The sequence below is a fragment of the Xiphophorus couchianus genome, chromosome 10, assembly GCF_001444195.1.
Source record: "Xiphophorus couchianus chromosome 10, X_couchianus-1.0, whole genome shotgun sequence".
In the NCBI taxonomy this organism is placed as follows: Eukaryota; Metazoa; Chordata; class Actinopteri; order Cyprinodontiformes; family Poeciliidae; genus Xiphophorus; species Xiphophorus couchianus.
In genome coordinates, this window is record NC_040237.1 from 13848601 (window position 1) to 13863048 (window position 14448).

General features: G+C 38.9%; 1 protein-coding gene across 8 annotated transcripts in view; it reads right to left on the minus strand.

Moving 5' to 3' along the window:
* The window catches only part of LOC114152356 (CASK interacting protein 2), a 52140-nt gene that overhangs the window by 22865 nt on the left and 14827 nt on the right, over positions 1-14448 (minus strand). For 6 of the 8 annotated variants that reach the window (XM_028030231.1, XM_028030228.1, XM_028030234.1 and 3 more), the window contains exons 3-6: positions 6922-6973; positions 2862-2959; positions 1730-1875; positions 367-462 (exon numbers count right to left, since the gene is read on the minus strand). In XM_028030231.1, the coding sequence (XP_027886032.1) occupies positions 367-462; positions 1730-1875; positions 2862-2959; positions 6922-6973 (392 nt within the window). Of the gene's footprint in view, positions 1-366; positions 463-1729; positions 1876-2861; positions 2960-6921; positions 6974-7439; positions 8156-14448 lie in introns of those variants that run through there. The other 2 variants (XM_028030233.1, XM_028030235.1) reach the window with 2 other exon arrangements.

The window sequence follows — 14448 nt, forward strand, 5'->3', positions numbered from 1 at the left end:
ACAACTTTCTGAACATTACAATGTCCAAAAGAGCCACTTAGGCCCTTTCACTCAAACAGGCTTAGCTGACCAGAGTCACTTCATTCTAACCTCTGGTTCATGTTAGACATAAGGCGCCCTCATTAATACATAAGGAGAAGAGTGTTTTCACAAGCAGATAACTGGATTAAGAGTCTAAATCTTTTCACACGAGGTCAAGAAACGTGACGATGCAAAGGACTACAATTGTATTTCCAATCGAACTGGCATGGGAACCAACTTGATGTCAATCTGTGACATTATCACCAAGTGAAGTGATCTGTTTAATCCAACGACCAAAATGGTCGCCCATGCCAGATAAGGAAAACAACACAAATAGTCCGGTACCTTGAGTCGGCCAAACTCGCAGGCCAAATCCAGAGGAGTCTTCTTCGCCTTGTTCATGAGGCAGGGATTAGACTGGTGCTGCAGCAGCATCTCAGACTGAGAGCAAAAGGGAGAGAGTGCAACACACTGTGAACAGTATAGCGCCTCATGTATAATACACCAGCACTCACACACCAGTCGTCCTCTACGACTGGTGTTTCTCTGCTTCGCCTTCCACCAAGAGGGGAGGAATGTATGGTAGCTGCTGTGTGGATCCTGAGCTGGATTGTCAGCTTTGTGGGAAATGCTGCTCTACTAACGAGGTCGTATCTCAAAGGGGGTCGAGTTACAGGTGGACGAGTGTTTGCACATATGGTCTGAATTACTTCTTTGAACCTTTCTGGTATAATCATTTGCCTTCATTGGACTATTCCTCATGAGCACCAACACTTGGTCCTAATAAAGGCGGAACATTATTTTTAGGTAAGGGACGAATATTAGAGCTAATATGTGAATCAAGTTTTTGATGCGTCCTGGTATTGCATTGTAGGTCTATTAATTTTAGCAGAATAGAAAGCAGATAATCAATTTATTTGGTTTGAAAGGTCTTGTTGGGATGTGATCCCAAGGTGCCACACAAAAGACATGTAAAAAGCTGAAAAATTATAGATGAGCAATAAGGGTAAGGATAAAAAAACAAAAAACAAATAGATACTATCAAAATTTGACCTAATAAAGATGCAAAAATCTACAGAGCATTACAAGTTAATTAACAATCCGATTAATCAGAATGTAGGATATTAGATGGAAATGGAAACAAGATACTAAAATTTAGAAGAATAAGATTAAAAAGGATTATGAAAAATATTTTAGGAATAGAATACTTAAAAGTATTGCCTAAAGTTATACAAAGGGTCTGTAATCATATTTGTCATATTTGGTGTTATGTCTGGAAAAGTGTGGCATATTCAGGTTGGTGGCCAAGGCCTTATAGTTTAGAAACGAGAATAACCCAGCAGGAAATAGATGCATATGCTGAGTGTTCATAAAAGTGAAGAAATAATGAAAAAAGTACAATGAAAAAAAAAAACAAGAATCAAAAATTGAAGGAAAGTCAACAACTTTGGTATAGAGATGAACAGAAGTTAATACAATAAGGGCTAAGAATATGAAGCCGTGGGTCTGTGTGTGTGTTGTAGGAGGAAAACATATGTCACTGAAAGAAGGAAATGTGTGTAGTCATTGTGTGCAACAATGGAATTACTAGTATTGTTGTAGAACAATAACAGCCGAAGACACAATGGGTTTAAGTTTCAGCAAAATGGGATGACTGGTAATGCCTTGAACCGGTGTGTGTGTGTGTGTGTGTGTCTTTTGAACTCACCACCTCGTAATGTCCGTACTGCGCAGAGAGATGTAAGGGTATCTGTCCGTCATGCGAAGGAGCGTTGACTGAAGCCGCCCCTCTCAGCAGCAGTAAAACAGAGTCGGATTTTCCCTGCCACGCCGCATAGTGCAGAGGACGCATGCCTGCGGACGACAGCGGCGAGCTAAGTTGAGGAAAGCGACTAATATCATTTTAAAAAATTGTTTTTATCTACAAAATTAAAAAATTAAAATCTGGACAATGGAATGTATGAAAACTGAAGGTATTTTATGTCTTTAGCCCCATTTTATTTGTTTAGATGAATCCACTTCTGTTTTTAAAAGCAATACTACGTAGAAATGATTCTTATACCTTGCAGCAGGGGCGCATCACCTTCCACTGAAGTGGAAATGAGTTTTATCAAGGTCGCACAGAGAAACCCATACAAATGACAGTATCTGGCTTCTTGGTCATCTGGACGATCCTTTTTCTCTTTAGATTCAGAGGAAACGGCGTCCGTTTCTTTGCAAGTGTAATACGAATTCTAATCACAGTGCCTGGCTCCAGCTTCTAAGATGTTGGAACTGCAATAAATGCCTCATCATTCTATTCATGAAAACATGCCATAAATGGAGGATTTGAACATCAAAATGTACAAATTAAGCCATCTTTGGAACATAACTCTTTGTCGTAAGGCCTCACTTTTGATCGCAGACGGGCTTCCATGTATTGAATATTAATTACATTCAGGACGCCCAACACTGCCAGCGCTGGAAGTTAAATTCAACATTTCACAGAGTTCTTCAGGAATATATAGCTGACCTGGGAGGCGACACGCTCGTTCTCATGAGCCTTACATGCTTCAGGGCTGCAGCTCTAAGTTCCACTGTATCGCTTCTTCTTGGAAGTGAGAGAATACTTACCGTGGATCTGCTGTCACTTTGTGGGACGCAAACTTCAAAGCGAATAAGATTAAATTTTTTTTTTTTTCATTTCAGTTAAACATGCTTTCAGCAGAGCCTCAGATGAAGTTTCAGGCTCAGTTTAATCCCCCTTTGACTTTGAGAAACTGAACTTTATGTATTTAAACGGATGTCTCTCCAAAATCGGTGACTTGTTGGCCGGTGAGGTTGTTCTGTCGTTTTTATACCGTTGATGTCCTTGATGTCCACCGTGGCTTGGGAGTCCAACAGCAGTGACAGCAGCTCAGTGGTGCCCGTCAGAGCAGCATGGTGCAGCGCAGAGAAGCTGTGGGTAAAAAAAAAACAGACAGAAGGAGGAGAGAAAGAGGAGATGAGAGAATTTGTAAATTACACTGAATGCATCTAAATACATCCCCGTCTTTAGAAGAGGTCAAAAAGAAAAGGAATTTGCGCTTTACCATTATTCTGGCTAAAAATTTATGGAGTTGTAAGATGCTCCTCTAAAGGAAGACAGACAAAAGTTATTTCTGAGACACTTGGTTGAGAGAGCAATAGAGAGTAAGGAGGGGGATTTTTGAGCAAACACACAACTTGTGCTGCAGTTACAACATGCCCCTCTATTGTGGGGCTAATGTAACAACGTACAACCTAATAATCAGGGAAGAATGGTTGAGACCAAAAACCCAATCGTTGTTTAGAAAGCGCTCTAGTTTTCCCCTGTGGAAACAAAAAATCAATCCAGACATAGATGAGGTCTACCAGACAAATTCCAACTATCCAACCGTCCACTTTCAATACCTGCTTAAAGTTTTGGGAGGTATGAACAAACACTCACACCTCAAGACATGCCAATTTAGAGAGACTAATTAATTTTACATGCATTACTCTCTACTGTGAAAGAAAGTCAGAGATAACCCATGCATGCATTGAGGCAAGCATAGAAACTCCAACCAAAAAGGCCCAAGATTCAAACCTAGAATCTACTTGTTGAAACACTCTTATGGTAACAACTGCAGCCCATCATTCAGCTCCAAAAGTAAAACTGGTTTCATTACATATGAAAGTCATCAAGATTCACCATTTGCAAGTTTCTTTTGTCCATGAACACTTCCCCTTTTTTAGTCTTTCTGATGTCGAGCTGAACTGAACAAGCTACAGATTCTGATACTCTGTTGATCTAATAGACTGTTAGCTGGCTTAACTTTTTGGAAACATTATTACATGTCTCCAGCAAACCAGCTACATGGATGAGTCCACTCACATTCACTTGCAGCGTGAGAAAGCAAGTAACACGTCTTGATAATTATATTTCCAGTGGGGCTTTTGATAAAAGATTCTCTCCAGATGTTTGTTACAACAGAATTCATGACAAATGAAGTTACGTGTAAGAAATTAAAATGTACACAGAATAAGAATTAAACATGTGAAAAAATAGGGATGAATTCAGAAAGCATAAAGGCTCTAGGAAGTCAAGAAACCGAAGGAGTAATAAGTATTTACAAAAGTATATGCAAATCCCTGAGAGGGTAAAAAAATACCAGTTGATTCAACTCTTATTCATGGCCCAGAAATGTTTGTCGGGTAACTACAAATAGCTCTGTCAAGACCTGTTCAAAACATACTGATGACATTTATTACAGAAGATGTGAATTTTCTGATGAGCACTATTGGGTTAATACAGCAAAAGAAGAAAGACCATCAGTCTACTAAAATTCATCTACAATCTATTGCGCCTTTCAGCCTCTTTGAGGCTGTGTAAATCACTTGAGATTTCTTAGCATTTTCTCCCTCTAGAATCAAGAACCACTCACAAAGATCCAACACACACTGAATTAGTGGTTACAGTTTTTCAGTGAAAAGAAGTCCTGCACTCTGCCCCAATGGACTCTGTGCTCACTCTCTGCACAAAACTTCACTGCTGAAGAAAAAAACATGCTGAAGCTTGTGAAACATGGGATGTTGTACACAAACAAATTTTTAACTCTTTGGATGTCATTGCACACATTATACAGCAGAAACGGAACTGCTCATGACTCAAAAAACCAGGAACTTTACAGTAAATGACTATTTAAGGTTTCGGCACTAGCAAACTGCAGAAAAATACCTTTTTTCTGCAGTTACCACTAAAAAACTAAAGAATCTAAAAATAGATTTTTTAGTGGGACATTGATTACAAACACACAGCCAAGGAAACCCACTATTGGTTTCAGACAGATAAAACTTAAATCTACTTGAACATCCATGAAAATTGAGGAGCTGATGTGTTTAGTGCTTACTTTTTCTGCTTTCTCTCTTCTCTCAAATACATGTCAGCCACATCTCACCACCTGTTACTGAAACTTCTCACTGACATGTGCTGAATACGTGTCAGTGTGATGGCGTTGACTTAGTGACAGCCAGCTGTTTACTCACGCTTCACAATCCTCTTCTCGCCTTACCAATGATCTCATCTTTCTCAGGTAGTCCCTTCCTTCCTGCCTACCACCCAACCACATAGCAGTTCCTTCGCTGATGGACAGCTTGATGTCAACACCTCCCATTTTGTGCCACCTCCCACATGCTACGGGAGGTGGCACACTGCATGCAGACACACGCAGAAGTTATCATTCAACATAGCTACATTGTACAAAATCCTAAACAATCAGTCCACAGCTTGCATTTGAGATGGATTGTCTTATTAGATAACCTTCTTCTTCAACACAGATTTTCTTATTTCTTACTAAGAGAGCTGAAATTCAAAGACATGTTTCCAAAAATACTATTGTGTAAAAACAAGCAGTGCCGGACCCACTCTGAATGCACTAGCACTCATAAAACTACCACTTCCCAACAGAGCCATGTTGGTAAGTTTGGTGAAAGTTCCTTTCTAGTCCCTAAGGGACCATCCTGAATTTGTAATACAGAATTAATACTAGAGATCAAGACACTCAGGGCGAATAATGATATTTAAAGAGAGAAGAAGAAGTTAGAATGATTGACATTCATGCTGGTGGACGGAAACCAGGATTTAAGAATATCAACAGAGGCAATAGGAGCAAGAGCACAATAATAATTCAAAAACTGTACTGAAACCTAAACAAGGTTGTTGGTCAATTTGTCAAATGTTTAATACTTTGCGCTATAGAAAGTCAAAGCCTGTGCATAAAATTGATTATTTGTGTCATTTCTAGTTTTAGAGGTTGACTTCTAAAAGTCTAACCAGGTACTCAGCCTGCAAATTAACCCTTGGCTGAAAGGCCTATAGACAGAACAACAGTATTTTGTAAATGTAACATTCTTTTATGTCTTTTCTCAGCTCCAATAAATTTGAAATAAATAAATAAAAACCTATTCTGTCAGGCTTCCACACTGTGATCACCTACTGACGGCAAAGGCGTAAAGGCTTTCTGTCTTTTCAGGTTTGCTGGACTGAACAAGCACGGCGTCTTGCCGTGCTCCATCTCTGCAACGGCTGTGCACGGTAAGACAGCCATTTCAATTTCTGAAAAGATCTTGAAGGGGGTTTGAGACGAATAACGTCAAATGTTAGACCCAGAGAGACTTTGAGTGGTCTGAGCGCGACGGTCCAACAGGCTGTCCGAGAAGACACATGCGGATCTTAATGATGCTGACTGCAGAATCAAAGCCCTTCTGTGAGAGAGAGGCTTAGCGAACAAAGAAAATCTTCAAAGGACGTGTTTCATTCAATGGCGCATGCCTGCCGATTTCAACTTAGTAGGGCGTAATAACACTGAAAAGTTTAATTCTGATGAGAAAAAAATCAACCTTAAACACCCTGAAGGCTAGTAGCATGAAAAGAATACCCCACTGGACAGGGTTAGGGTATCTTATTAAAATAGTGCAAATTAGTCAACACTACAGTGGCTGTAGTGTTAATCAACACTACAGCCAGAAATGGCAGTGCCAGACTGTGGGTGCCCTTTGTGAAGTTACCTTTACAAGCCTACTGTTTTTCTATAAACTTCCTGCTCAGCTTCTCTTCGTTTACAAGTTAATGCAACTTTCCACTTACTGTATCTTATGTAGGACCAGAAACAGTACATTTTAGTCCCTTCTAAATATTTGACAGATGTGGTGAGCTACACAAAAGTCAGTACCTAGTAATTTCCTGCCCTGGAGTTACAGTAATGACTCTGAGCAGCAATCTATGTCCGTACTTGTGTGCGCTTCGTGAGTCACGGATTGAAGACTGCAAACAAACAGTAGGTGGTCACATGTAGAATAGTATTTATTTTTTTTTTTTTTTTGCCTGCCTTATCTACACAACAAATGGAACTTTTCTCTCACCCGTCTGAGTCCTGGTAATTGATGTTGAGTTTCTTGTTGGAGCCCAGCAACTCTGGAAAAATGACAGCGAAAGGGACGGGGGGAGAGGGTACAGAAAAAGACAATAAGTGTTTTTGGTACAAAGTTTGTTATTTCACCTGAGCTCACCAGAAATCCTTCCAGCCTCGTGTGTGTGTGTGTGTGTGTTTCTTTTTCCCTTAAGTCTGCCCCCCTCCTCCTCATCACTTCTTATCATGACAGCCCTGACAGGATGGAGAGCTTTCTTCACCCTTCCCCTCTCTCAGTGCTTCTGACTCTATCCTGACAGCCAAATGATTCATAAACAAATGACTCTGCCTCACAGAAACAAAATATTCCACCTCATTTGCAATGTTAGCGTCTCACAGCTCTTTAGTATTCGAACTGACAACCATGAAAACAGGAAGGTATGCCAGGAGAAAGCATCTGCATTTCTTTCCTTCCACAGCATCACAGTCTACATCAGTCAGCATGACTGAACTGGTTTATTTTCCACTCACCTTGAAAGCGACACACTGCTATTTGTCCCATGTCTTCATTTATTCAGCTGCTAACCCCGCCGAGTGCCACCGCTCTAAGCCAACATCACAAATGAGCTGACAACTAAAACTGTTTCCTACTTTAACTCTTTGCCAAACTGTTCACGATGTCAACAAATAGTACACCAAAGATTGTATCCTCAATAAAGCTGCTCAGTGTGTGCAGTGTAAGCACTCTCGTATAATTTTCTTAATCCAAGGTATCAAAAACAGATCTGTACTTGCAAAACACAAACTTCCTTTTCTTACATGCCTAATCCTCTGTTCATCTTTAGGTATTACCTAGAATCAAACGAGACTACTCGCCCAATTCTGCTTAACCCTTAAAAGCCTCATTGCTAAACATTTTAGACTTCCAAGCTTCAAATAACAAACATCTTTCTCAATCTCATTCATCTAATCCTCCTGTCTCAAACGACAGCTCTTGACTGCAACCTCTCCTCTCACCCAGCTAAATATCCTCTGACGTCCTACAGCTGATGTCGGCTCCAAAGGCCCGACTGTTCGGCGAGACCCACACAGGAATCAGAGTGCTCTAGATACAGCGCCATTCACGGCCGCAAATTACCCCCATTGTTTTCTCCCACGGAGGTGCGGAATACCGCACAGCAGTGTGTGTTTGGACAGGACACACGGAGTGAGACGGGAAGAGGAAGAGATAGAGCTGGACAGTGGGAGTTGGGAGATATCAGTTTCCATTATAATGGAGCCAAAATTGTACAAGTTTTAGCTTGAGAGGCCTTGACCGGTGAGCGGCCAGTCGGAAACTGAAAAATCAGATTTTTTTTCTCCAATCAGTGAACACGGATTTTGATATATGAACAACCAGGTGGTGCTGACGACGCTCTTTAGTAGGGCTGGGTGATATGGCTTAAAAATAAAAAAAAATAAAAAAAATTTTCCCTTAAAGAAAAATTACAAATGACAGAAAATATCTTTTAAAAATTACTTTCATTTCAATCAGTCCTTCTTTGAGTTTACAAGTTGGGGGGGGGGACAACAAGCTGTAAAACTCTCCATTCTCAAGCAGGATGGTAGCTCTTGAGATGGCTAACATCACTCTGTACTATGGAAACCCAATGGGTGCATTGATGAAAAGAAATACAGATTTTCCAAAAATTAAAACTTAAAACAAAACAAAAAATCTCCCAGTCCTTCTCAGAATAACAAGCATTGCACTTGTTATTCTGGGAAGAAAACTCAAAGTTGGCTATTTTCAGAATCTTTAAAGTTTTTAGAAATAAACTCAAGTGAAGCTCAGGGATGTAAGAAATTATTCAATTATTCAGGCTGGAAACAAAAGAGAGCAAGATTTCCTGCAGATAACAGGAAAGCATAGCAAAGGTGCTTTCTGCTCTTTTGAATAATCAACCTCTGTAAAGAAATGTACAAATAAAATGAAATAATACCCGTTGATTTTGCATTGCAAAGACAAGTGAATATGCTAGTAGAAACCTGTGGTTTCTGAACCTTTTCCACGCTGTAGTAGTTTACATCAGTTGTACATTTTTAAAAAAAGTAGAACTGAATGTAACAACCTTCAAATTTATCTTGTTCCAAAAAAAATGCTCATTTGAGAGACCAGTTGCCTCGTAGTTAATTTTAATTAAAGCCAAACCTGTACGAGTGAACAGACCCTAAGCAGCACAATGTCACTGAATAATTTAAAAGAGAGAAAAACTTGCCAGCTGCTGTAATTTGTCAGATAACATTGACACTTGGGTAAGCACATTGCCGTATGTCAGAAACCAACTGTTTTGTTGGGTGAACTGATGTTGCATCAGAAATGTTCACAAATCTTTTATCCAAAGTCCAATTGAAGAATCAAGTCTTTTGCCCTAAGTCCAAGTCAGGTTTGGAGCCTCCCATAAACACATAAATAAATCTTTTATTATCAAATTCATGCCTAATAATATGTCTGCATGGCATTGAAGTACGTTAGTAATTCAAACTGAAAAGTTAAAATTTTAGCCTAATCTAACACATGGATATTTCAAATTAGTTTGGTAGCATTTCATCCAACATGCAAAAACTGTTATTAGTTGCTTCAAGTTTAAAAGTTTGAAAATTGATGAAAAAGAGTACAAATATTAATTAAAAATAAACATATATTTATGCTTCAAGGTAACTGACAAAGATCTGATCAGTTAATGAATTATTATTATTATTATCTGCTCTATCACTATATTCTGCTATACGTAATATTTGGAGAAATTTCCACTCATCGTGTTGACATTTCTAGAAAACTTTGTTGTCAAGTACAAAGAGTAAACATGTCCCAAGGAATGTTTAAAAATGACAAAATCAAGAGTAAAGTGTAGTATAGTTAGTAATTGAGAGGGAATCTTAAAACAGAGAGCAGAAGGAATGGTTTGCATGAACCAAACAGGAAATGCTTTTATTTTGATAAGAGGAACATGTATTGTAATGAGACTGTCAATTTAATATAATAAGATGATGGAAATCAAGAAAATATTAGGGTAAGTTAGGTTTAGAAAGTAAGAAAGTCAAAGAGCAACACAAAAATTCTTTGTCCGTCCATAGTGTAAATCAAGATGGCTTCTTTGCAAACTTCCATGACATTTTCTCATACTCACATCAATCTATGGCATTCTTTCTAAACTGTATGGCCATACAAATTGAGGGTAAGGTTACCCAATTACGAGACATTCCCAACCCTATTAGTATGATTGTGCTGACTACAAATCATATCTGATTCTCCCGAACCATGTTCAGAACTGAAAAAGCCTTTCAGTTACGAGGTGGAACGTCATTAAGAAACAAGAGAAGTCCAGTTGCTTTCCATTTAAGCAATTAGGATAGTCATGTCCTGGATGACTGAGAAACTACACCAATGTAAAGTTGTTGCTTGGATGAATCAGTTTGGTTTTTCTTGTTTTTTTTGCCCCCTGATAACTTTTATGTAAGATTTAGGTTTTTTATTATTAGCATGGTAATCCTAAGTGCTTAAGTAGAAAGCAACAAAACTTTTTCTCTTGTTTCCTCTCATCTGAAAAGCTTCTTCAGTTCTGAAAATGGCTGGAAATAACTTAAAAATTGTAGTCAGAATGATCACACTAATAGGGCCATTAAAAGTCCCTAATGGTGTAATTAGCACACATGAGTCACTGATCCTACCATCTATTCAGCTAAATGTTTGAGTCATTGTTGCCTAACCATAAAAATATGTCCCTAACAACAAGGCCTTATGGGTTGTTTTGGTCATACGTCAGGGCTGCAGAGGAGGTGTTAGAAAAATAAAACCTGATGTCACCCCCTCTGTCTACACAAACGTTTCTCAATAGGAGCGAATCAGAAGCAAAAAACACTTCAATGATGTGGAAGGACTTGATTTTCCTGAAAAATCTGATCCATTTTTATAATTATGGACTCTGTCAACAAGCGTTTTCAAAACACTAGGCTATAGTAAGACAGAAAACAGCAGATCAACTCTGATAAATTTGCACATAATATTCATAATAAAGGCATTTCCTACTTTTACATACCAATTTTGTAGCAGTTGTGCTCTTTATCTCATTTGTATCAATCTAAATGTAGATGGGCAACAGTCTGAAACACGGTTTACTTGAAGTCTGAAATGCACCAACAAATGTAATGAATCTCAAATGTCCTTAAAACAAGTTGGGCAAAATTGGGCAAAATTATTCAGTTAAGTTGTTTTCTTTAAAATATGTGCTTTTATGTAGGACATTGTGCTAAAATTATAATGATAGCAACAACAAAATACATTAAAGACACATCTACTTAATGTGTCTTTAACTGATAAATATGGATTCCACTGCTTTTAATAAAATTTGTTTCCAAAGTAATTTTACTATTTAACTTAAACTGCTTTGAAAGTCCTAATCTTAGTTTTTTTTATTTGTTGTTTTCCCCAAGCAATGTCATTCTCCCATACAGTCAGATATTAAATTTTACTGTCCATAAAAGAGAAGGAAGCCTGGCCAAGTTATAAAATTAAGACCAACGCTGTGATAAAACACAAAAATGTGAATAAAATCTATGGGAAGGAAAACATGGATTACATCATCAGAAGTAAATACTTAAAAATGCAAGTCTTGTTGTGCTAAAACAGTGGAGGAAGAATAAATCAGACAACATGCTGTATGAGAAGAATATTAGAATGTGGAGAAATTAGAGGATTTCTGACTGAGCTCCCACTGAAGTCATGATCCAATATTCTGTTCTGTCCTTCTTTTTTGGTTTATTGATGCTCCTATTCAGCTCAGAGAAGTCGACAAACAAAAATTAGTCAGATTCTCCTTGCAGCTGTGCTTTCTGAGTGTCTTATGAAACCATCAATAAAACACATGAAAGAAATCATTTCTTTCTCTCAACAGTATTGAGGCTGGTAATTCATGTTTTACAATCTCCTAACATTTACAGCTATATGACTCTTAACTATTCCACAATTTGCTTCACTATTTACATGGGCGTCAGAGGATTAAGATTCTTAGCTTAGTGGTTCGGAAATCAACTCCCGCCGAGATCCCAAGTGCTATGCATGCAATCCAGCAGGAGATGCAGATATCGATGTGTAAAGAATGGGCGCAGTCATGCTTTGCGTTTGCATTGGTCGTTCTGCAGCGGCCCCAGAGAAGCTCTGGAGCTTTTGTTGAGCGCATGGTGCTGGTGACTCATGTTCCTGAAAACAAGAGCTTGAAGGCACAAGAAGGCACATTGATCAAGAGGCAGATATGGATGGGGCTGGGCGTTGGGCGCCACGCCAAAGCGGGGTCTGAGCTGTCTCAGAAGCATGGAAAGAACAGGGCCTTTCAGGAACTCTAGTTCCAACATGAGCCTCGCATTCCTCGCATAGCATGCCCACCATGCTATCCTACATGTTCCATGGCTCCATGTTCTTCCTTCTGCCCCACAGAGGGAGGGAGAACCTCCTCCTTACGTCGGCTGCAGATAAATTAGCAGCACCCTGGAGGGTTGGAACAGTAAATCATAGGTATTGTGATTTATGTATATAGATTTGGGGTTTTTTTGAGACAGGGAAATTATGAGGTTTGCTTTTCTGTAGAAGCCCACCATCCATGGAAGGTTAAATTATTCAACACTTGGAGCTTTAGTTGTCAGCGTGGAGTCCTTCCATTGTTCTTTCTGTTCACAACAATAAGCAAAGCGAAAGAAAACAGCCTCATTAGAACCTTTCTGAAAGGGGTTTAAGCTTGGCAGACAGGAGAGAGGGAGGCTTTGATGTTGAGAAGAAGAGTAAATATGAACTGAGTAAAAGAGGAGGAGACGTCATAGAGAGAGAAACATGAATCCATCCCTCCGTTCAGGTGACATGAGTGAACAGGGTTTGTTTTCTTTTTTTCTTTTTTTTTGGGCACATCAGACTACAAACAGGAGAACAGAGCAAAAAGAAAACATGCTTCAAGATGAGACAAGCTTTCAGAAGGCTATGAAGCTCTTCAGCATATAGGAACATCAGCATGGCAAAGTCAATAAAAAAAAACAACAGACAACAAAGAAAACTTGGTTTGCTTGTCTTTTTGTCTCATTCAACAGGCCTTGCAGCTGGCTGGGGGCTTTTGTTGCTTTGGGTTGCATGGCTGTTCTGAAACGCTTTTGAACATGATCCAAAAAAAAAGGAAGAAAAAACTAAGAATGCTTAAAAATAACTAAAAACACTGGAGAGTAGTGTGTAAAGTCAAGATTTATACACACTATGCTTGAATGACAGGGGATTAGATTTTAGCCATAAGCTATGAATTTCCTTTTTATTCCATTTAAAGGTTTTACAAATTGCAATGAAGGATCACATCAACTCTAAATGGTCTACAATCATGCCCTTAGTTCTCATCAAGTAGGTGTCCCGTTCCCACAACTGGCAACATGGAGGACCGCTGCTCGCAAATCCCAAGTCAAGGATATACCTCTACTGCCATCACCACAGTATTAAACGACTAGGATCATACTGTGGACGTTTAATCCAGGGTCAAAACCTTTTGTGATGTATCACCCTGTATTATAATAAGTGACAATCACTAAGGGGAGACCATGAAGATCTTCACACATCCCAAAATCTATCACCAAGACCCTGAAAAGACATATCAGGCAAGGGATTCTTTGACTATGAAGTCACCTGTACCCTTCCTTTGTAGTAAAAAATGAATTACCCCATTGCAAATCTTAACTTTAGAGTGTGATTGGGAATTAATTGTCGGCATATTCATGTAAGAGGAAGTGTAGCTGCTACTTTTGATTCCAAATTGTAGGCTTTTGAGAATGAACATCATGAAGAAATGTGAAACAAGTGTAAGAAAAAACATCTGCCAATATCTCTGTATCCCAAAACTGCCAACTGTCATTAACTTAAGCAAAAGTTTTATAGATTGTTTTTTCTTTAACCACTATTACAAATATACCTTTCCTTTCAATAGAAAATGCAAACCGACTTCCACTCATACCAGCTTCCAATGAACAAACACCAACAAAAAAAGTGCACTTGCTGTTGAAGGTTGGGTCAAACCCCCACAAAGCAATGAGAAAAAAGGTAAACAGCAAGACCACAACTGCCTGGGGAAGGACCTAAATACATAGGAGTGAGAAAAGAGGTAATTACAGGTCATCATCCATCTCTGGCAATACAAGCTTTGTGGTTAGGTAGGGGCCTCATCAAGGGAAACACTTATCTGAGGAACACATCTATCTTGCTGCACTGATTACTGAGAGTGTAAACACAGTCCCTCAAACCAAACCACTGAGGCAGAGCGTGGGCTTGAATTTACTCCAGTTGTCCCAAAGCACTTCTAAATAGTTTGAAAAAGAAAAAAAAAACTGCGTCGACTTGTTACTGGATGCAAAAAAAAAAAAAGACCAAAACAGAAAACACATGTAAATCACAAAGAGCTAAGAAATAGTTTTCCACTCCTTGATGTTGCAGGTAATTGACTTCAAAGTCTCTGGTAACATGCAGCGCTAATGGCTAATGTTC